Source organism: Scardinius erythrophthalmus (assembly GCF_964197995.2).
Source record: "Scardinius erythrophthalmus genome assembly, chromosome: 9".
Taxonomy (NCBI): Eukaryota; Metazoa; Chordata; class Actinopteri; order Cypriniformes; family Leuciscidae; genus Scardinius; species Scardinius erythrophthalmus.
In genome coordinates, this window is record NC_138229.1 from 3318025 (window position 1) to 3343321 (window position 25297).

The 25297-nt window shown below is 35.6% G+C and overlaps 1 protein-coding gene across 2 annotated transcripts in view; it reads left to right on the top strand.

Moving 5' to 3' along the window:
• eps15l1b (epidermal growth factor receptor pathway substrate 15-like 1b) overlaps nt 1–25297 on the top strand; it is a 56419-nt gene that overhangs the window by 10049 nt on the left and 21073 nt on the right. For both annotated transcript variants that reach the window (XM_081374895.1, XM_081374896.1), the window contains exons 11-22: nt 907–1063; nt 3770–3832; nt 4924–5009; nt 5422–5494; nt 7176–7337; nt 9065–9262; nt 11106–11255; nt 13039–13153; nt 14318–14418; nt 15538–15598; nt 20201–20283; nt 23490–23583. In XM_081374895.1, the coding sequence (XP_081231021.1) occupies nt 907–1063; nt 3770–3832; nt 4924–5009; nt 5422–5494; nt 7176–7337; nt 9065–9262; nt 11106–11255; nt 13039–13153; nt 14318–14418; nt 15538–15598; nt 20201–20283; nt 23490–23583 (1343 nt within the window). The remainder of the gene's footprint in view (nt 1–906; nt 1064–3769; nt 3833–4923; nt 5010–5421; nt 5495–7175; nt 7338–9064; nt 9263–11105; nt 11256–13038; nt 13154–14317; nt 14419–15537; nt 15599–20200; nt 20284–23489; nt 23584–25297) is intronic.

Consider the following 25297-nt stretch of genomic DNA (forward strand, 5'->3'; position numbering starts at 1 on the left):
GTAATGTTGCTGTTTGAGCATAAACAGCATCTGCAAAGTTGCGACGCTCAAAGTTCAAAGCAAAGGAAGATATTTGCTTTTAAAGAAATCGTTTTTTTAAGGACTACAACAAACAACTACAGGACATTAATCCTGGGTTAGTGACATCACTAACCCTAAAATTTACATAAACAACGCCCCCGGGAACATGTTGAGAAGAGGAGTTATAGTAGAGGACATTTGTGAGTCTGCTCAAGCTGTCGCATCCATCTTTTCACATGCAATACAGTACGCAACACAAATGCAATATCATGTCACTCTGTAGGCATCTTACAACACTCCCACATGAGCGATTTTATAGATTATCATGACAGAATATGTTAATCAAAGACTTGAAGATAGTTGACTCCACATCAGCAGCATAAATTCATCAACTAACCATTCAGAAATGTCCTGTTGCATTCTACATGTTGTCACTTCTTGAGTCTCTCCATCATTGTCCGTCTCCAGTTTAAACATGAAAGGCAGAACATTTTAGTGTTTGTCTGCGTGAGGTAATCGGAGTTGCTAACACACACACATGAGCTCTTGAAGCTCCGCCCCCTGTGCCGGGAGCAGCAGCTCATTTGCATTTAAAGGGACACACACGAAACGATGCGTTTATAAAGACCCTCAAAAAGTGACAATTTTAACATGCTGTAAAAAATTCTTTGTGGGGTATTTTGAGCTAAAATTCACAAACACTCTCTGGGGACATCCAAGACTTATTTTACATATTGTAAAAAGGGGCATTATACCACCCCTTTAAAACCATGCTAGTGCTTGCAAAATTAACCTTTTGTGTTCTTTCATTAGTCCAACAGCAGTAGGATTTAATCTTTCATGCATGTGTTCATTGAAGCATAACGTTGTTGTTTTGGTCTGCAGGTCGCTGGCGGACACTCAGCGTACCGGCAAACTCACCAAAGAGCAGTTCTGTCTGGCGATGCACCTGATTCAGGAGAAAGTTAAAGGAGTGGACCCTCCTCAGAGTCTGACCCCTGACATGATACCACCGTCAGAGAGAGGGGTCGCTAGCACACCTGTGAGTGAACCACATGCATGTATATAGCTACGTTCAGACTGTCAGTCCAAATCCGATGATTGTGCATATCTGATTGAAATCCGATCAGAATTAGCTAATGTGAACAGCAAAAAATATATATTTTTACAAATCAGTTTCAAGCTATGTACAATATATGGTTTAGCCTGGAAATCCAGACCTAAATCTAAAAGATTAATGGTCTGGCATCGACTAATGAAAATCGGCCGGCTCGAGGGGCGGCACCAAGCATGCATTTGAAAATCTCACTGCACGCAATTGGATAACACTACGGCCAATCACAACAAGCCCCATACGCTTAGCTACCAGCGGAGCTAACTGGTAGATTAGACTCTTGCCGTATCCGGTCGGCAAAACAGCAAAAACGCCCTTCTTGCAAAGGAACGATTCGAGCGCCGTCTTCTGTTCCTCTTTTAGATAAAAAGCCAAGTCTAACTCGTTCAAACAACTGGTGTTCATCCATAGCCATCTTGCAATGTTTACTAATGACTTCGAGGTCACAGCGCTGTCGTCATCGGTTTAACTCACCTCTGGCCCGCCTATATCAGATACCCGATGTGATTGGTGCAGCTCGGATACAAAGGCATATTTAATGAGCTTCATTACTCGACGCCAGAGTAACTCGCTGAGAAAATTCAACTTGTGCTCTCCACATCCTGCACCCCATGACGCTTTGCGTGAATTATGGATGTAACTTCCGTTAAGCTGTAAACAATCAGTGAAACGCTCGCTCTATGAACGCAATACGTTAAAGTGTCACAGTGAGATGACAGTAATCTACTCACCCTTCACCCTTCCTTTAAAAGGAAATTTAAAAGTGTAAAAGCATCAACAAGGTACTTTCAACAGACCAAATAACCCCAAAAGCGCGAGTCTTTCACTGTAGTAATATATATATCTGTATCATGTAACTTATGTTGCCTTTATCAAAAATGTTCATTAACTTCAGCATTACGTGATACTATTTCAAAGGGATTTCCGTCATTTTGACGGATTATAAATTGCATTTTCCTGTGAAAACAAACCTGGAAAGAGACGTGATGATTTGAGGAGAATAACGAGAGATTCTTCGTGCGTTCCTGTGAATTATTAATGGAATATCTCGTAAATGAAATTCGGGAGAACAGACCACAGATGTGCAGGATATGTTGTCCTTTTTCAGAATTTTACAGCGGATTGCAACGGGAAAAAAGAAAATAATCACGAGGAAAAGAAAGCAACGATATCTGCTTTCTATCTCTTTCCATAGATATTCTTGTTATAACATGTCACCTTAAAATACCAAGTGTAACGTTATTCTTATGATGTCTGAAAATAAATCATGAAGGGAAATTCACAGCTCATGCAGTCAAACTGACGATCAGCTTTATTTGTAGGGCAACCTTATGATTGGAAATGATTAATTTCAGCCTTTTTGAATGGAAGTTCCCCAAACCGGAAGTGCCACCCAGAACGCAGTAAGATCGTCAAGAATAAGGTGGATAGGAAACATGCTGAAATTCACTGCCGAAACAACGCTGTGTTGTTGCAAAGTGCCGGACGAGCAGAAAATGTAACAATATAACTGAGACATGTTTGAGACAGAAAAAAAGCTGTGCATAACAGCCTCCGATTCTGCTTTCCATGTTGCGGTTCATGTTGTTTTTGGCGTATGCTTACCAACGCAACATCATTGCCTTCGAAACCAATGCAGATATTCCCAGAAAACGAAAGAGCTGCGATACACAGTGTGGACATCAATCATTTTAGATCAGAATCCAATCGGATACACCAATAATCGGATTTGGACTGACAGTCTGAACGTAGCCAATGAATCAAGAGCAGGATCCCTTTGTTATAATATTGTTTTGGTTACACTTACAATAAGATCCCATTAGTTAATGCATTCACACTAGCTAACAATGAGCAATTCTTTTGTTACAGTGTTCAGTTAATTAACTGTTCATGTCAGCTCAGGTTGTATCTGTTAATTTGAACCTTATTATAAAGTGTTACCATCATTTGTATATTATTTATAAGATGGGTAGACTGGGACATGATTAACTGATTATGATTAATTGGTAACACTTTACAATACAGTCTGAGCTAACATTAGTTTATTGCATTTAACATGAAATAACAATGAACTATATGTGTATGCCATTTATTAATCTCAGTTAATACTTCTTTTTTTTATCAAAAGTTGTATCTGTTTGCATTATTTAATGCAGTGTGAACTAACACATGTTAATGTAAACTAACATTAACAAAGAGTAATGTTGTAAAATGTTTGCTTATGCATTAACTAATGTTAACAAATGTGACCTTATTGTAAATTAACCCAAAAATGTTTCAGTAACACTTTATAGTTAGGTCTCATTTGTTAACATATGTTAATCGATTAAGTTAACATGAACTAACAATAATAATAAAAAAAAAATATTTGTTTTTGTTAGTAGAAGTACAATTATTTATTGTTTGTTCCTGTTAGATCACGGTGCATTAACTAACGTGAACAGATGCAACATTAAGAATGAATTAGTAAATGTTAAAATTAACTAAGATTAATAAATTCTGACAGAAGTTAATTTAGTTAACAATGTTTCATTTATTACATAACGTGGTAATGCATATTTTTGATATCCATTGCTTTACAAATGAAAGGTACTTTATCTGATTAGATTATTTTTTATTTGTAACTTGATCCAGATTCTGTCTGGATTCACACCGTCAGTCATGTCCGAATTGACCCCGTTGACCAGTCTGAGCAGGGTAAGTGATGTGTGATGTGTTTCTCCTGTAGGCAGAAGCTTCATTGCTCGGCATCCATGAACCGCTGTGAGAATAAATTGTGTTCTTAAAGGGATACTTCACAGATTAGCATTAAGCTTTGTATCAGTAGAAACACAGTAGTATTTTGGAGAGACCATGCTTCCCTCCCTCATGTCCCCCTGAGACGAGAGATTTCTGTATTGTGTGTCTGGAAAAAACCTCAGATGACTCAAAAATCGTCATTTATCGTCATCAGAGGCTCTTTTGTCCAGAGGCGAGAGACTCCAGCCAGTAGGAGGAGCTCGTCCCGCATGTGTTCAACCCGCCCATAGGGGGATCTCATGATAAAACGCCATCTTTTCAGTTTCCAGTCGACTAGTAGCCTAGTTGTATCATTTCTCCCGACACTGCCCTCTGTAACCGGTAGGCGTGGCTTGGGAGTGTCCTCGTAGGGCAGCTAAGCAAGTGCATTCTGGGAGTTGTAGTCTTTCATCCACATGAGCCAAAAATACATTTTCTGGCTTTTCTCAGTCTAGAAGGCACCAACTTCTAAAATAATTTCACATTTCTACTACATAAATGACCCAATTTAATACACATTCATCTTTCCAGCGGTGAAATATCCCTTTAACTTCCTTTTGACAATCTGGTTTGACTTCTGAATGCACACCATACACACATTTGCAGGTTCAATTGCATTTCTCAATCCCATTCTTCCTCTCTCTCTCTACCTTCCTGTCAACTTGATACTGGCCCATTAATCAAAGCAAAAATACACATTAATATATTAAATCATAAAAAGTGGGCTATAATATTATTGGTTAATATTATTTTACCACGGTCTAGGTTACATCATCAGAAAATAAAATATTATGCAAACACTTTTTAATTTTCTTTAAAATCACATGCACTGACAAATCATTTACAATAAGATTGATTTTTTATTTTTATTTTTAAGAAAGTCCATTTTGGCTGTTGCTATGAAGTCTGTCTTTATGTTCAGGCAACGAGAACGCCACCTAGTGCTCATGGATGAGCACTGCATAATTATGCACAGTCATACTCTATAACACACATCATGATTTTTCCAGGACAGCAGCAGTTCTGTTGGGTTGGTTGAGCTGACGGGAAATAAGGATCTCGATGACATCAACCAGGAAATCTCCCAACTGCAGAGGTCAGAGAGTTTATAGATGGAGAATTATATGCTACACATAACCATATTCTGCTAATTACTTATTATTATTATTATTATATAATTATATTCATATTAGGTCACACTTTAGATTAGGGTCCAATTCTCACTATTAACTACAACTTTGCCTCAATTAACTCCTAATTACTGCTTTTTAATAGTTAATACGGTGGTTGTTAAGTTTAGATATTGGGTGGATGTAGAATATTCTCATTCAGAATAAGGCATTAATATGTGTTTTATAAGTACTAATAAGCAGCCAATATCCTTGTAATATGCATACTAATAAGCAACTAGTTAATAGTGAGAATTGGATCCTAAACTAAAGTGTGACACTTATTACATTATAATTATAAATATTATTTACTATTTTTGTGCATTGCTTGCATCATAGTGAGAAACGCATTTTAGAGACCGAAATCAGACAGAAAGAGGAAGTCCTGCGACAGAAGAACGGTGAAGTCCAGGTGAGGCTGATCTGTACATTATTCCACTGGTAACCTTTAATGGTAACACTTTGCAATAAACTCCCATTAGTTAATGCATTAACTAACATTGAATAACAGTGAGCAATTTGTTACAGTATTTATTAATCTTTATTAATGTTGGTTAATAAAAATACAGCTGTTCATTGTTAGTTCATCAGGTCCATTAAATATATACAGTTACAACTTTTGAATTTAATAGATTATTAGTAAATGTTGAAATTAACATTAACTGAATTTTAACAGATTAATATTATTGTTAAGTGCTACCCATTTTACAATAAGGTCCCATCAGGTAATGTTAATTAACTAACTTAGTAACACTTTATTTATTATTTATTATTCATATTATTTATTCTATATTTATTCTATCACTTATATTATTATGTACTAACTGTAGTAATGGCAGAAAATTATGCACAATAATTAATTACATGCAACTAACCCTAGACCAAGCCCTACACCTAACCATAAATATTAAGTACTTAATTGTAAAATTACACCGTAACAAGGACACCTTAAAATAAAAACAGTATTTATTAATCTTTGTTAATGTTAGCTGATAAGAATACATATAGTTCTTCATTTAAAATATTCATTCTTAGTTCAAGTCTAACATGAGAAACAATATTAACAGATGCAACCTTTGGTTTTAATTATGTAATTAGTAAATGTTACTAAGAAGAAGTAAATATAAACTAAGATTAATAAATGCTTTAAAGTATTTTTCATTGATAGTTCATGTTAGCTTGTGCGAGACTTCCGATTCATTAGCTGTTATAGGTAAATAAACATGAGGATAATTAAGTGCGGTAAATAGTAAAACTATTTGTGCTACATACGTACCAATGTGTTTATAATTACAACAATATATTAAAATGATAGGATAACAAATGCCAGTTTTGCAATATCAAGCAGCGTTTCCATTACAGATTTGCGCAAAACTTTTTTTTCTAAATGTCGACAAAAAACGATTGCGAAATGACGGCGTTTCCATTAACCGGTATTATGCGACTAAAACTTAATTTTTTCCTCTCTTGATAAGTCATGCCAAAAATCATGGCGACGGATGTTGGTAGGTTTATGTATATCCCAGCCACTGCACTGGCCATTATTATTAATCAAAGGAGATGTATGTGTGTTATCCAAGCATTAATGGTAAGGAACGACCCTTATTATACTTGTAAGCGGCACATATGAGGAGTTTCTGGGTGTTTCTCCCTCAGATCTGCTTCGAGGTCTTGATTGTGGCATTTATTTGAGGTTTAAAATCCATTATTCCTGTAATTCTTCTGTCTTTTATGAGTTTAATAAAGAACTCTGTCTCATATTCTGCCCAAACACACTGAGTCATTACGTCAGCTGACCTGTAAATGCGCAAAAACTGTTTCCATTGCAGTTTTGCAAAATATTTCTTTTTCGAATTGCCTGTAAAACCACCTCATGCGATCGTAAAAACTTTTTTGTGATAAATGGGATTTTTTGTGAAATTTACATGTTTCCATTGGGCGTATTTTCAATTCGCAATTTCAATTTGCGCAATTTGAAGGGTAATGGAAACGCGGCGACTGTCAATGACACCGTAAGCCTCGTACATTCAAGTTACAAATTACATCTGCTCTTACATTAAAAATAAGGTGGATAAAATAGTGTTTCTGTGCAGGAGGTGCAGAGAGACCTGGAGCGTGAGAATGTCGGTCTGCAGGACTTGGAGCACCAGAAACGGGACGCTCAGGATCGACTCAGTGATATGGAGCAACAGAGAGCCAAGCTGGAAACAACACTGGACGAGGCCAAGAACAAATGGCAGGAGGAGAACGCTAAGGTGAGTCTCACTTTGATTTGAGTTGAGATAGAAGATAGACAAGGGTTCCCACGGGTCCTTGAAATCCTTGAGAGTTTGTGAATCTTAAAAAAAAAAATCTTCAAGGCCCTGGAAAGTTTTTGAAAATAAACATAATAGATACAGGTCCTTGAATTTATTTTGTGCAAGCCAAGAAGTTTTCTGGAAAAAATTCCATATTATTCCCTCCGGTCCGCTAATGTGTTAATTCGCCAACACTTCGTGGCCTATGCACACTAGCTTGCTTGATTTACGTTAGCCACGCGCATTTATGGGTTACGTTAAGTGTTTCCCACGTGAGGTACTTTGTGTTGTACGTTGCCGTGATGTTCACATGCGCACGAAACTACTACCTCAAAGTTTGTTGTTGAACACAACAAATATGTCCCCACATTAAGTCCTTGAATTTGAGGGTATTGGACCTGGAAAGTACTTGAAAGGTTCTTGAATTTGAAGTTAACCGAGGTGTGGGAACCCTGAGTGTCTGTTGGCTGATACATATAATGCTGACGCATATTTGATATAATACAAATTAAAAGGTTGCATTTTGTACAGCTCAATCAAATCTGTTTCATAATTGATTAAATTTGACACCGTTATTGAACTAAATTGAACCAACATCGAAATGAATTGAGCTGAATAATATTATCCTCTTTAGAGCTGCGTATAACTCAATTGAACTTGTTTCTTAATTGATTAACCTTACACAGTTATATAACTGAACTGAATTAACATTGAACTGAATTAAGCTGAATGACACTTTTGTCTTTTTAAAGGTGCTTTACAGAAGAATTTGAATTGGTCTCATATTTGATGAAGTTTGCACCATTAGACGCATTTCCATTACAGATTTTCTTAAAATTTTAGCGTTTTTTTTTTTTATGTTGGCAAAAAACGATTGCAAAATGACAGTGTTTCCATTAACCGATGTTATGCGACTAAAACTTAATTTTTTCCTCTCGCGATAAGTCATGCCAAAAACCATGGCGACGAATGTTGTTCAGTTTATGTATATCCCAGCCACTGCACTGGCCATTATTATTAATCGAAGGAGACGTATGTGTGTTATCCAATCATTAATGGTAAGGAAAGACCCTTATACTGGGAGCGGCACATATGAGGTGTTTCTGGGTGTTTCTCCCTCATTTCTGCTTCAAGGTCTTGATTGTAGCATTTCTTTGAGGTTTAGAATCAGTATTCCTGTAACTCTTTTGTCTTTTATGAATTTAATTTGTAATTTGAAGGGTAATGATTCTGTTATCTCCCTGTTTATTAATGTAAAGCTGTATTGAAACAATGTAAATAATGGCAACACCGGTCTCATTTGTTGACATTAGTTAATCCAATTGCTAACATGAACTAACAATGAACAATATGTGTTTTAGAGCATACATTAAACTTTGTTAATGTCCATTGATGGTAGTTATAAGTGCATTTAAGAATTTAAGAATGCATTATTAAATGTTGAAATTAACATTAACAAAGATCATTAAACACTACAGTACTGTTCATTGTTAATGTTAACTAACGTAACTAATGTTCATAAATAAATACTGTATGACATGACTAGACGGTTGAGCAGTTTATGATCAGAATAAGCTGTGACGTGAACCACATTTTAATGCTGAAAATCCAAAGTCTGACTTATCTGAAACATGCATGATGATTCTTTCATATAAATGCCATCTTTTTTTATTGTGTGTGTGTAGATCACATCTCTGCAGACTCAGATCTTCTCTCAGGAGTCAGACGTGCAGACGCAGGAGAAGGAGATGAGCAGGACGAAGACGGACCTGTACTGTCTGGAACAAGAGGAGCAGCGTCTGGATGAGAGTCTGCGTGCTGGAAAAGCCAAGCTCGACAGCATCCTCAAACTGCTCAAAACATCGCAGGACGAGATGGACCAGGTCACAAAACAACTAGTGATGCACTGAAATGATAATTCTGGATGCACGGCCGAAAACCAAAAAATATTTATTTCTTATTTTAAATTTTTTTGTTGATGGTATAATTACATTAATATTAGTGCTGTCGATCGATTATAAAAAAAAATCTACTAATTTAAGGGCAAATTTTTCTGTAATTAATCGCACCTAACATTTTTAATATGTTTTTATATTGTAATAATTTCACATTTAATCTCCAAATTAATGTAGAAACAACTAGCATTTAAGTAGCCTTAATTATTTAATGGCATCTTTGGTAACACTTTATATCTTACATGTACTTTCCATAGTAATAACAGTAAATTATGCATAATTACATGCAATTAACCCTCAACCAAACCCTAATCCTACTCTAACCCTATAGTAAGTACATGTAGTTGCTTAATATTACTCAGTACTTAAATATATAATTACACTGTAACAATGACACCTTAAAATAAAGTGTTACCGCATCTTTTTATGAAAGAAGGCCAGTCTCTATGAAATAGATTTTTTTCTCAATTTTAGCCATTATAGGCATTCAGCATAACACTATATTTGAAAGCTATCAATTTAAAAATTTAGTTGGCTTTAAAAAATAGAACAACTTTTAACTTAAGTGAACTTAAAACACTCTTAACATAAACCCATTATAATAAATGTCACATTTACCTGTTCCCTTCAATATATCAAGGTGCAATTTTTTTCTGTTGGCCCAGTCAGACCGGTTCAGATTTTTACTTGCCCTGTCAAAATGCACAAAAAGTTATTGTTTTTGACTCATGTAACCTTGTAAACAGTGCTTTAAGATTTCACGTAGGTCTAACAGATATCGGCAGAAATTGAATAAAGTTATCAAACACTCCACAGTCTTCACTGCATAAATTATTAAATAAATATAGATAAATCCTCACTAAAGCTACAAAAGTTATTCATTCAAGAGTAGTGAGTGATTTTCTCTTTTTCTTTTGTTCTTTGTTTAACATTAATGACAGACAGCAGCAGGTTTATTGGCTGCTGTCACTTTAAGACCTGCCGCATCTGACACACGCATCCAATTTTCTCACATCTCTTTAAATTCATTAAATTCATTTGAGACTTCATTTAACTATTTAACGACTGTGCTTGCGAGGATACTCAACAAAATGGGCATTTCGGCATAATTGTGACCCTGGATCACAAAACCAGTCATAAGTCGCACGGGTATATTTGTGGCAATAGCCAACAATACATTGTATGGGTCAAAATTATCGATTTTTCTTTTATGTCAAAAATCATTAGGATATTAAGTAAAGATCATGTTCCATGAAGATATTTAGTAAATTTCCTACCATAAATATACAAAATATGTATTATTGTGAGTGAATGCTGCACAATCGTGAACACAAATGCACAACTTTAAAGGCGATTTTTCTCAAATGTTTCGATTTTTTTTTGCACCCTCAGATTCCAGATTTTCAATAGTTGTATTTCGGCCAAATATTGTCCTATCCTAACAAACCACACAGCAATGGAAAGATTATTCAGGTTTCAGATGATGTATAAATCTCAATTAAAAAAAATGTACCCATGTGACTGGTTCTGTGGTCCAGGGTCTCAATTGTGTGTGTTTTTGTCCTTTCAAACACCGTCTGAAGCGGCTTTCTATGCGCACGTATCGTGTGTGTGTGTGTGTGTGTGTCACACAGTCAGGAGATTCACAGATGCGCTCCAGTACTGCATTGCCTTCTCTTTTGTGTCTTATCATGCTTAAATGCTTTAAAAGCATTTGCATGAATAAGAGCACTTGTAAAGTGACGTTTCTATTGTGATCTTGTTCCCTCAGACGCGCAGTGAGCTCAGCGAGATACAGGACACCCAGCGGGAGCTTAATAAGACTATCGAGCGCTACAACACAGCTCTCAGCGACAGCAAGATCAGCCTGGCCGAACTGGACCAGCTCATCGCTGAGGAAAGCTCCAGCGTCGATGCCAAGGTCAGGGGTCACGGCACGCTTCAGAAATCTCTTGATCATGTTGTCGTTTTTAAAGGGGTGGTTGATTATGATTTCACTTTTCTAACTTTAGTTAGTGTGTAATGTTGCTGTTTGAGCATAAACAACATCTGCAAAGTTACAACACTCAAAGTTCAAAGCAAAGGGAGATATTTGCTTTTAAAGAAATTGTTTTTTAAGGACTACAACAAACGGCTGGTAGAGACTACACCACATTCCTCCCGGGTTAGTGACATCACCAACCCTAAAATTTACATAAACCCCGCCCCCTGAACACGATTGATAGATTATCATGACAGAATATGCTAATCAATGACTAGAAGATAACTCCACATAAGCTTCATAAATTCATCAACTAACCATTCAGAAATGTTGTCTACATGTTGTCACTTCTTCCTGAGTCTCTCCATCTTTCTGACTCCGGTTTGAACATAAAAGGCTAAAAGTTTTTAAAATTTTCAGTGCATGTGTGTGTGAGGTAAAAGGACACAAGCTCTTGAAGCTCCGCCCCCTGTGCCGGGAGCAGCAGCTCATTTGCATTTAAGAGACAAATAATAAACTAAAATTATTGTTAAAATTATAAACAAATAATTTAATCAAGCTCCAAAAACATCTCGTTTCAATTTTGCGGGATCTATGATGGCGAATCCACACTGGCGAATATATTTGCATATGCCCGACAAATAGTTATACATCACCGCATGATAGGCCCCACCCACTGGCATTTTATATTTTGAATTTGAATTTTAAAGTAGCTTTCACAATTTTTTATTTCAGTATTGTTCATTTTGTTTAAATAAACTTACTTCACTTAAGTTAGCTGCCAATGCCACATTTCTGATTTTGTGAAAAAAAAACTTTTTATCTCATATTCATATTTTATTTTATTTCAGCTCATTTTCAACTAATTAAAAAGATTAATAATAATAATCAGCCGTTGACTGAAATGATATGCCATTTTGAATCAATTTAATTAATAATGAAGAAATATTGATTCAATTTAAAGAATGATTTGTCAAGACAAACACTGTTACTAAAGTAAAATTACAATTAACATTATTTCCATTATTTAAACAGGCCTCGTAGGGAAAAAAGTGTCATGGAAAACCTGGAATTTTTAAATTGCGATTTCCATCCATGAAAACAAATCTATACAATATTTAATTGGCTAAAAATGATGTATGGCATCTTGTATGGCTTGTAAAGTCATAGTCAAAAGTTTTGGAAACTTTTTTTTGGAAAAGTTTTGGAAATTCTGTTTATCTGTGTATTTACTGTAAACTTGTTTCTCGTTTGTTTTTACAAATTAAGGGGTAAAAACAAAGTCATTTACAAAGTGCCTTAGTAAAAACAAAGGCTAAATACTGATCATTTTAAGTTGATCACCTTTACAGTAATGCACACCTCTATTGGAAGTTGTATTGAACTTAGAATAATCCTTTTAATTATGAAGGAAATGACTGGTTTGTTGACATTTAAAGTAACTTTAGCTTGGCCTCCCATGGAAAGGTTAAAGAGTAACCACACAACACCACGCACATACCCGTCAGAGTGCCTTTACTCTTGTTATTGTTAAGGTAATTATGCCACACACTGACCCACTGTCACACGGTCAAACAGCTCACTCTTTCCTCGCACATCAGAAGATCCAGCACGGGAAATGAGGAGCTGAACGATGCCCTCTTCATACTCATTACAATGATAATATTTTCCCCGCAGTCAGAGGAGCAGAGCAAACACGAGCTGAATGCTGTGTGTGTTTCAGGAGGATTCGTTGGTTAAGTCCAGGATGGCCATGTTTAACAGTTCCAGCTCTCAAAGCCTGAACGCAGACCCCTTTCAGAGCGAAGACCCCTTCAAAAGTCACCCTTTCAGTAAAGGTGGGCTTTTCTATGCCTTAATACATCTAGCAATGTGTGCTATATTCAGTGTTCAGTAGGACTGAAAGATTAGCATTGTTACAAACTTAATGGGTAGACTGTTCAAGTCACATTTTAGCGAATCAGTTCATTCATATGGTTCATTTAATTGAACCAGTGTCCAAATGATGAACTGATTCATTGAATGTTTCTGTGAAGTATTTTATGATTTCTTTTCTGAAACAAAGTGTTTAATTAAATCCTGCTTTTTAAAATGATGTTACATATATATATCATTTTTTTATTTATTCATTCATTCATATATTTATTTATTCATTTATATATTTATCTTTAATAATTTATCTTATTTAAAATTAATTAATAAAACTGTTATTGAACTAAATTGAACCAATATTGGACTTGAACTGAATACCCCAATATATATATATATATATATATATATATATATATATATATATATATATATATATATATATATATATATATATATATATATATTTTTTTTTTTACATTTTTTAAGTTATTTATTTATTTATTTATTCATTTATTCATTCATCATATATTTATCTTGAATAATTTCTTATTTTAAATGAATTCATTTTCATATTTCATTACTTTCATTTATTAATTAATATTAATGTCATTTATTTATTTATTATTAATTATTTATTTATACCTTAATTGCTTTTATTAGTAAACAATAATTTAATTCAATTATTTCAATTTTAAATAATTTGATTTATTTTTAATTCATTATTCATAATAAATACATTTAAAATTAATTACATTAAAATTATTATTTTTTTATAATTCATTTGTTTATTTATTATTTATATATTTATAATTAGTAGTTTTTGCTATGGCAAGCATCTCTATTACTATGGTTTAGATTTACGGATTTGAACAAACCCCTCTCATCCAGAATATTAAACTGCTAGCATCATTTGCTCTAGCATTATTTGTTTGCAGATTGAACTTGCTTTTGATATTTTATCTAAATACAATGAGAGTTCGACATTTAATATATATATATATATATATATATATATATATATATATATATATATATATATATATATATATATATATATATATATATATATATATATATATATATAGGGTTGCTGTGTGCGTTCTGACATTTGTGTGTGTATTGTTCTCTAGCTGATCCGTTTGGAGGAGATCCATTCAAACAGAGCGACCCCTTCAAAGACCCGTTCGCTAATTCTGATCCCTTTGGTGAAAGTTCCTCGAGTCAATTCAAGGTAAAATAAAAAATACTAGAAATCTGGGAGCATCTTGTATCAAAAAGTACGTGTTTTTGTACATTCTATTGTACATTTTTCTTACCTCCACAATATGTTTAGACAAAATAGTGTATTTTAGCATGATTTCCGCGTGGAATCATGTACTTTATATTTAAAAAAAAAATAAAATCTCTCTTTTTTTTTTCTTTCTCTTGTGTGTGTTTGTGTGTGCGTGTATTAATATGAGATGCTTTCTTTTTAGGGTGACTTTTTAACATTCTGTCAAGGGTCTACAGATGAAAAATTAGCCTTTTTGGCTAATTCTGGCACATTTGCAGAATCCAACGTCAGATTGACGTTATAATCTCCAATGTTGGACTGACGGGTTGACGTCAGAAACCAACATCAGTCGGGTTCTGACGACCAAAATCCAAAGTCAGTCTAATGTCGGTTTCTGACGTCATTCTGACTTTCATTTCCAACCAAAATGCAACACCTGCAACCAAAATCATCCACTGACTGACTACTCAAGGACCTTGACAGAAATGCAGTGAAGTTAAAGTAAAAAGCTTCCAGAAAAAAATAATACTCAAAGTACAGTACTCAAGTAAATGTACTTTGTTACTGTCCACCTCTGCGATAACAGTATAATTGTCAAAAACTTGCACTTTGAAAACCATTTCAAAAATGTCAGGCCCCCAAAAGCTGCTGTCGTGTCAATGAACGGACAAAACGACATGTCATGTTGTACTTTGCCAGATACCTTACAGTTAGTGCTCTGTCATTCCCATGATGCCCTGTGGTTTCTATCTCACTCTTTCTCTTTTCCCCGGCATGTTTTGTAAGATTCCCCTCTCTGTTAAACATTTTATTAGATTGTCCTGGACTTAATACAAGTAGAATGCTCTTTTATGAAGTTACCTCACTTAAGGACTTATTTAGTAAGATTATGCTTGAAAAACATTTTTTAATGTTAATTTAAAAAAATCGTGTCCAATATGACTTGCTATGTTTGGTTTTTATTGTATTTATATGATATTTGTACTTTTATAATTAAATTTTTGCCATGAAAACAGCTTTGAATGCTGAAATGGCACTAAATAAAACAATCTGAATCTGAATGTCTCTTCCTCGCAGGCCAGTCCCTTCAGCGGGAGAATCAGCCAGACATCGAAGAGTCCCAAACCTAGAGATTCAGGTACGGTATGGTGTTCATTTCGGCCGCTTCTGGATATTTAGCGAGCTCGTCCCTATCTTCCATCGTTCATCAAACAGATCACATGGTTCATGAAGTCAGAATACCAGTGGATTACTTATAGAGGACTCATTAAACTAGACTAGTATTCAAAGTACAAGTTTGGAATAATTAATTTTTCGATGTTTTTGAAAGAAGTGTCGTATGTTCACTAACTGCATTTATTTGATCAAAAAATTCTCTTCAAATTTATTTTAAAATGTAATTTATTCCAGTGATCAAAGCTGTATTTTCATCATCATTACTCCGGTCTTCAGTGTCACATGATCCTTCAGAAATAATATGCGAATATGCTGATGTGTCAGTTGTGCTGCTTCCTATTTTTGTGGAAACCGTGATACACTACCATTAAAAAGTTTTTAAAAAGATGGTAACCATTTTCTTCAGCAAGGACACATTAAAAATGATCAAAAGTGACAGTAAAGACATTTATGATTTAAAAAAATATTCATATTTCAAATAAACGCTGTTCTTTCGAAATTTCTATTCTTTAAAGAATCGGACAAAAATAAATGTATCACGGTTTCTTCCAAAGTAATACTTTTTTCAACATTGATAATAATCAGAAATGTTTCTTGATCATCAAATTATCGTATTAGAATGATTTCTGAATGATCATGTGACACTGAAGACTGGAATAAATTCAGCTTTGATCACAGGAATAAATTACATTCTACTATATATACACAGAGAAACAGCCATTTTTAAATTTTAATAATAATATTTCACTGTTTTTATTGTATTTTTGATCAAATAAATGTATTGGTGAGCAGAAAAGACTTCCTTAAAAACAAAACAAAACAAAAAAACAATTATTCCAACATTTTGACCAGTAGTGTATAATCATTTGAAGCATCAAACAAAATCATGTGTCTGTTTCAGAGATAAAATATTGTTCGTGGAAATGTTGCGCCACGTCTTTCTGTTTGTTGTTGTTGTTCTTCTCCTTATCTTTTCATCTGTTCAACTGTTAAAGGAAGCTAGCAGGTCTTAACACTGGAGTGATACACATTTCAGTGAGCGGATCAAAGATAGAGCCGTAATAAACACACAAATACTTTAGCAGTAAAGTAAACAAACACAAGTAAATCTATCAGTGCATTCCTATTTATGATGCAACTTTTACCCGAGTCCTGCTAGCCAGTTTCTGATTGGACACTGTAATAATGGTTACATTTAGAGGAATCTTGGCGGGAAAAGCGCTTGCATTTACACTGAAGGGCTTCAGTAAATCATACAGAATGTATTATCTTATGAAAAACAGCTCGATGTTTCATAATTTTATTTTTAAAAGGTAGTGGTCAAGGTTGTTATTTTGAGGCACTGCCTCAATTTCCAGTGGAGTGATTCTATTAATAGCGCGTTTACGTACAGGCCTTCCGAAAATAGCATCCGTCCGAACAGGGAACGCTTTGTTTGTAGAATAACGGAAAAGTCCGAGTGTCAGGACTCTCTCTCTCTCTCTCTCTCTCTCTCTCTCTCTCTCTCTCTCTCTCTCTCTCTCTCTCTCTCTCTCTCTCTCTCTCTCTCTCTCTCTCTCTCTCTCTCTCTCTCTCTCTCCCTCCCTCCCTCCCTCTCTCTCTCTCTCTCGGTCTCTCTATCTCTCTCTATCTCTCTCTCTCTCTCTCTCTCTCTCTCTCTGCCTCTCCCTCCCCCCCCCCACCCCCCTCCCTTTCCCTCTCCCTACCCCCCTCCCTTTCCCTCTCCCTCTCCCTCTCTCTCCCTCTCTCTCTCTCTCCCCCGCCCCCTCTCCCGGTCTTGTTTTCCTCACGTCCACCTCACACGGTGAACAGGTAAGCTCTTTCTGCGCGTCCCGTCTGAGGAAGCGGGGTTAATTTATGGGAAACAAGCAGACTGACGTGCTCCTGAAATAACTCTTTTTACGGGAACACAAGAAGAGTGTGTTCTGAGCTGTTAGTGGTCTCACACTTACAGATGCATGCAGGAAACTCGCATGTGTTTTACTAGCTCAGCTTTCTCACAGCAAACAGACCGACGTACAATAGCTTGTCTTTTTTCGTTCTTCATAACACACGTCTTGTTTGTGTTCATATTTGGGTCATTCCTGTAATGAACCTTTTGAACTCTGTAGCTTTTATAAAATTAATATGCTTGCGTTTTAATTTCAGGAAGAAACGGATGCATTAAAGTGACAGTAAAGACGTTTATGATGTTACAAAAGATTTGTATTTCAAATAAATGCTTTTATTATTCATCAAAGAATCCTGAAAATTGGTTTTATAAACTCAGTGTTTTCATCATTTGATAATAAGAAAAGTTTCTTGAGCATCAAATCAACATATTAGAATGATTTCTGAAGGATCATGTGACACTGAAGACTGGAGTAATGATGCTGTTGTAATTAAATTTCACAGTATTACGGTTTTTACTGTATTTTTGATCTAATAAATGCAGTCTTGGTGAACATGAGCATTAAAAATACAGGTGCTGGTCATAAAATTAGAATATCATCAAAAAGTTGATTTATTTCAAGAATTCAACTTAACAGGTGAAACTAGTATATTATATAGACTCATTATATGCTAAGTGAGATATTTCAAGCCTTTATTTGTTATAATTTTGATGATTATGGCTTGAAATATCTCACTTTGCATGTAATGAGTCTATATAATATATTAGTTTCACCTGTTAAGTTGAATTCTTGAAATAAATCAACTTTTTGATGAAACTAATATATTATATAGACTCATTACATGCAAAGTGAGATATTTCAAGCCTTTATTTGTTATAATTTTGATGATTATGGCTTGAAATATCTCACTTTGCATGTAATGAGTCTATATAATATTTTAGTTTCACCTGTTAAGTTGAATTCTTGAAATAAATCAACTTTTTGATGAAACTAATATATTATATAGACTCATTACATGCAAAGTGAGATATTTCAAGCCTTTATTTGTTATAATTTTGATGATTATGGCTTGAAATATCTCACTTTGCATGTAATGAGTCTATATAATATATTAGTTTCACCTGTTAAGTTGAATTCTTGAAATAAATCAACTTTTTGATGAAACTAATATATTATATAGACTCATTACATGCAAAGTGAGATATTTCAAGCCTTTATTTGTTATAATTTTGATGATTATGGCTTACAGCTTATGAAACCCACAAAATCAAAATATTACATGAAATCACACAGTAATTCCACAGTGATACCATGGTCATTGAAGCAGGTTTTGGTTCTTTTGGCAGTGTGGGCAGGTGCAAATCCTGCTGGAAAATGAAGGAAGCATGAAGTGCTCTGGAAATGTCCTGGTAGACGGCTGCGTTGACTCTGGATTTAATAAAGCACAGTGGACCAAAGTCCTCTTTTCTGATGAGAGCAAATTTTGCATCTAATTTGGAAACCAAGGTCCCAGAGTCTGGAGGAAGAATGGAGAGGCACACAATCCAAGATGCTTGAAGTCCAGTGTGAAGTTTCCACAGTCTGTGTTGGTTTGGGGAGCCATGTCATCGGCTGGTGTTGGTCCACTGTGCTGTCCACTCAACGCAGCCGTCTACCAGGACATTTCCAGAGCACTTCATGCTTCCTTCATTTTCCAGCAGGATTTGCACCGGCCCACACTGCCAAAAGAGCCAAAACCTGCTTCAATGACCATGGTATTACTGTGTAATTACTGTGTGATTTCATGTAATATTCTGGGATTTTGATTTCATGGGTTTTATAAGCTGTAAGCCATAATCATCAAAATTATAACAAATAAAGGCTTGAAATATCTCACTTTGCATGTAATGAGTCTATATAATATATTAGTTTCACCTGTTAAGTTGAATTCTTGAAATAAATCAACTTTTTGATGATATTCTAATTTTATGACCAGCACTTGTATAACTGACCCCAAACTTTTGAAACTTTAGCTTTTATAAATAACATTTATATTGTCAAACTAACTGGTGTAATTTTATCTAACATGATGAATGTTTTAAAGACACAAATCAGCAAACAAAACAACATGCCATAATTCATCAGATCTATTGACAGTACTGTTGTTTGTGATGTTGTTTTCCCTCTAAAATGATGTCACTTCCTACTAGAGGATGATGTCATTAAGGAACTGGCTTTTGTTAAAACAGTATTTCCAAGAAAACTTTGAAACATGAAAAGTGAAAAGAAACAAATGAAGAAATATGTGCAATATATTCAACAAATGGTTTCTATAGAGGTTTCACCTGTGATTGTAATTTGTTTTAACAAGACCTGTGCACTGCAAAGTAGGAATGGCTCTTTCATGCACAGTAACCCTTCATAACGTCGTCATTAGCTAATCAGAAACATACGTCACGCTGCAGATGGAAAACAAAATGTGCACTTTTCAGGAGCTAAAAAGTCATGGAAAAAGAGAAACACTGGCCACATACAAGCCGCTCTCTTAAAATAGCACCTGTGTTGTTCCCCGATCTCTTCAGTTAAAGACAGAGCTGAGTATTTGCAGTGGGATGAAACGGTGCCGGTTATTACGGTCAGATGTTTCCATCAAATCCATAAATGTGCTTGTGCTTTCTCTCTTTCATAAACAGATCCATTTGCTGCGTCAGACCCGTTCAGTAGCGACTCTTTTGGAGGGAAAGGTGGTTTTGCTGATTTTTCTCAAATGTCAAAGGTATGTTCAGGAGATTTTCAAAAGAGAAATCTACAATAGTTCATTCAGATCGATGTAAACCTGATGAGTTTACACTGAATTTGGGAAAATGAAGTTGAGATTACTCAGTTTGTTAAAGGAAAATGGCATACTGCATGTTTTATAGTATGAATTATACATACTTTGATCAGTATGTAAATTTAAATTCGTGGAATATCTGTAACATTTATCAAAATGTGCAGGAGACAACCAGAGCATTCTGCATTCGATTAGTGTATCCCACAATGCAATGCACACCATTTTTGACAAAAGTGCCTTAAACATGCTAAATAAACATTCTTTTCCAGTATAGATGGCACTTAAACTTGCATTGCAAACTTGCAGTTCACATGACAATCTAAGCATACAACAGTTTGAAGTGTTCATGGACCCTTTTCACAGACTTGTGATGACATATCCATAGTTATTAATATAAATTACATTTTCTATATATATATTTATTCATTTTTAAAGTGCCCCTATTATGCTATTTTAAAGGCTCCTTATATTGTTTTGGAGTCTCCTACAACAACTTTACATGCATCCAAGGTCAAAAAACACTTTAATTTTCTCATAATATACATTGCAGCATCAGCTCTGTTCTCACAGTGTCTGAAAACGGTTCGATAAAAGATTCGGTCTCTCTAAACCCCGCCTTTCTACTAGCCTACTCTACTCTGATTGGTCAGATGGTCCAGTCTGCTGTGATTGGTCTACTCTGCTCTGATTGGTCAGATGGTCCAGTCTGCTGTGATTGGTCTACTCTGCTCTGATTGGTCAGATGGTCCAGTCTGCTGTGATTGGTCTACTCTGCTCTGATTGGTCAGATGGCCCAGTCTGCTGTGATTGGTCTACTCTACTCTGATTGGTCAGATGGTCCAGTCTGCTGTGATTGGTCTACTCTGCTCTGATTGGTCAGATGGCCCAGTCTGCTGTGATTGGTCTACTCTGCTCTGATTTGTCAGATGGCCCAGTCTGCTGTGATTGGTCTACTCTGCTCTGATTGGTCAGATGGCCCAGTCTGCTGTGATTGGTCTACTCTACTCTGATTGGTCAGATGGTCCAGTCTGCTGTGATTGGTCTACTCTGCTCTGATTGGTCAGATGGCCCAGTCTGCTGTGATTGGTCTACTCTGCTCTGATTGGTCAGATGGCCCAGTCTGCTGTGATTGGTCTACTCTGCTCTGATTGGTCAGATGGCCCAGTCTGCTGTGATTGGTCTACTCTGCTCTGATTGGTCAGATTGCCCAGTCTGCTGTGATTGGTCTACTCTGCTCTGATTGGTCAGATGGCCCAGTCTGCTGTGATTGGTCTACTCTGCTCTGATTGGTCACATGGCCCAGTCTGCTGTGATTGGTCTACTCTGCTCTGATTGGTCAGATGGCCCAGTCTGCTGTGATTGGTCTACTCTGCTCTGATTGGTCAGATGGCCCAGTCTGCTGTGATTGGTCTACTCTGCTCTGATTGTCAGATAGTCCAGTCTGCTGTGATTGGTCTACTCTGCTCTGATTGGTCAGATGGCCCAGTCTGCTGTGATTGGTCTACTCTGCTCTGATTGGTCAGATGGCCCAGTCTGCTGTGATTGGTCTACTCTGCTCTGATTGGTCAGATGGCCCAGTCTGCTGTGATTGGTCTACTCTGCTCTGATTGGTCACATGGCCCAGTCTGCTGTGATTTGTCGACCTCTTTCAGCGCGTGCCAGAAACCCAAAACCTATAACCATATCTGAATTTCAGCTGTTCCTCAGCATTTGATACACAGTAACGATTGCGCCGCTTTTAACTCTTTCAGGCCTCAACTACAAGTACAGTGTTTGAGGGCGGGTCGAATCAAAACAGATCTACGTATCTTTGATCAGGAAGTAAAACTTGAATCACTGACGACTCGTTTCAGGCAGTTCAGAATCACTTCTTTCTTTCGGGAGACAAAAACTCAATTGATCTGCATTTTGGTCTTTGAAACTCTGCAGAACTTTTACACTCACAAACAGCTTTATTACAGTCACTATACAGCTATATACACACCAAATGTATAAAGCATAATAGGGTCACTTATGTGCAGTATAACACTAAACTTTGTGGTATTAAATAAAAAAAAAAACTAGCTAACGCTGCTGTGTGAGTGTTTCCATTACAAAGGCCGAGGAAGTGACGGTAAATTTGACCTCTTTCTCTCTTCTGACCAATGTAATCAATCTCAATATTTTTTCCTCTTTTGTAACGTCATAGAAACACTATTGTGGATTTTTTTTTTTTTGTGCTATTGGGGCAAACAGGAACATAAAATTTTAATTTGTCGTAGTGTCCGTTCACCGCCATAGAAGTTTACCTTACTAAAGCCCTATTCGGACAGGGGTAGATGGAGTGATGTAATTTTACCACAGGACGTCTGTAATATTAATGGCCAATTCGCACGGGATGAGAGATCTCAGTAAAACTAGCAGAAGTGGGTGAGTAACTCGATTTGCGCATCGCATGTATTCGCATGTATTACGTTGCTTCCTGATATCACGTGCGCAAACACATATAACCTATATATATATATATAAAACAGTTATGTCCAGTCGAACGATGTATTAATTAACTTCAGATTGGATTGTGTTGGTAATAGGCACTTATCTAACGCTAAAAGATGTTTCGTGCCTCTAACAAGTGTTTTCGATCTTCTTTCTGATCTGAATGGTGTGTGTTAAACACTTGAGTTTTGCCACAGACTCGTCCCAGCGTCTCAAACGCAACTGATGCCTTTTCAAGCGTCTCCATACTTGAAAAAACACGGAAAACTACTTTTAAACGGGAAATGAGGAAATATTTACGTACATATTTACAGCGGGTCTATTCGCACGGGGTTAGTATCACCTGAGGTCATTTTTCCGGACCTTTGTACTGAAGGTAAAAGTCGCCGTAATCTTTACTGACATTGTCCGTGATGATGACTGAGATGCACATTCGGACGGGACTAAAATCACAGAGAAGCTCTGGTAATTATTACTTTACCCCTCCTCTCCATGTTACACTAGTCCCGTCTGAATAGGGCTAATGATGATTTCCATTTCGAGAAACCTGGAAATGTGAAAAGGGGTCCAATGCTGCTTACGGTTTTACATACTAGAATATATATTTAGTTTATACTTTGCATTTAATTTGTGTGTGTGTGTGATTATCATGTGTGATTTGTGTTCGTTCCCAGAGTTCGACCTCAGAGCCGATGAGCCGAAAGCCGACGTACCCGCTCCCCCCTCCGAAAAAACCCGGACCACAAAGACCAGCGCCGCCTCCTTATGGTGAGAAAACCCCCGCCGACACGAATGTGTGTTCGTGATTTAGTGATTTAATTACCTAGTTCATCTGATAAGCATGAGAGAGTGTGTGAGTGTGAGTTTTAATTATATAAAAAATGCATTTATCATGCGTTTATCATCTTGTTTTTATTATGCGGGGAGAAAAGAATGAGATTTTTATCTGGTATTGTAATTTTATTTAGCTTGTTGTGTGCAGCACGTTAACTAACTGCATGTGATAACTGTAATATCTAGATGAAAATCTTTAATGAGCTCATTAGAATGAGTTTTGGATGCTATGATTTATGCTTGATTTATTATTGTTATTTCTAGATAGAGAAGAAACGTCAGAACGTTTTAATACTGTACCGAAACTATTATGCTAAACATTAGGAGCATTCCAGGTTAAATCCAATGTAAAATTAATACACAAAAAATGACTTTAACTTATCCCTCAGTTTTAAAACACAAATATGTTTGTAAAATTATTCTGTTAATTCTTCCTAAAAAATATTTTGCTATTATTTATATAAACATGCTAATCATGCTAGCATCTTGCTAAAAACATACTAGCAACATGTTAATCATGTTATTATCTAGCTAAAAACATGTTAGCAAAATGCTAATCATGTTAAAAACATGCTAGCAATGTGCTAATCATGCTACCAACATACTAATCATAGTAAATCATGCTAGAATGTGGTAAATTGTAGTAAGTCATCTTAGAAACATGGTAAATATTGCTATAATGTGGTAAATCGTGGTAAATCATGCTAAAACATGTTATCTCATGATATCACAACTTGTTAATTGTGTTAGCATCTTCCCAGTGGCGAGTTTTGCCACTGCAAGCACCACTCACATTTTCTTCAGGAAATGTACATTCGAGTTTATATACTATTGTAGTATTTATTCATATTTTTAATTAACTTTTATTTGTATATTTTCATTTTAGTTAAAGTTTTAGCATTTTTGTCAGGCGATTTTGTAATTTTTATTAGTTTTTGGGGGGTTTTGCTTTAAATATTATTGTATATCTTTAATTAATTTTTATTTCAGTATTCTAGTCATTTTTAATCTAATGTTTTATTTTATTTTAGCTTTATTTCAATTACCTAAAACAAATTTTTAATAGTTTTAGTTAACAGTAACAACACTGGTAAACAACATTATGAATAGTTGCGTCACAAACTTTTCTGCTAATCTTGCCACGTACCAATTAAGTTTAATAGTCCTGACAGGAGTTACTGAATATAACTTTGTGTAAAACTGATTATAGAATTTATCTCTCTGGTCCAACTACTAGTTAAATGTCCATTAGTGATACTTTCAGATTCTAGTTTAATGCCCCATTATAGACTTGCTTCCATTGTAAGTGCATGATTGTACACAATTTGTGCTTGTTTTACAAACTGAATGATATAATTATTTTCTGTGGTAAAGCTCTATTTATATTGAACCTGGAGTTTTCGGTTACACTTTATTTTAAGGTGTCATTTTTACAGTGTAATTATATATTTAAGTACTGAGTGATATTAGGTAACTACATGTACTTACTATAGGGTTAGAGTAGGTTCAAGTTTTTATTGTAAACATCTTCAGACCAGTACCGCATTTCACAACCCACATTACATTTCATAACACGACGACAAACTCAATAATATGACAGATCATGCACTGTGAGTCTGATAATGGAAAGTCAAACACTTCTCCATTT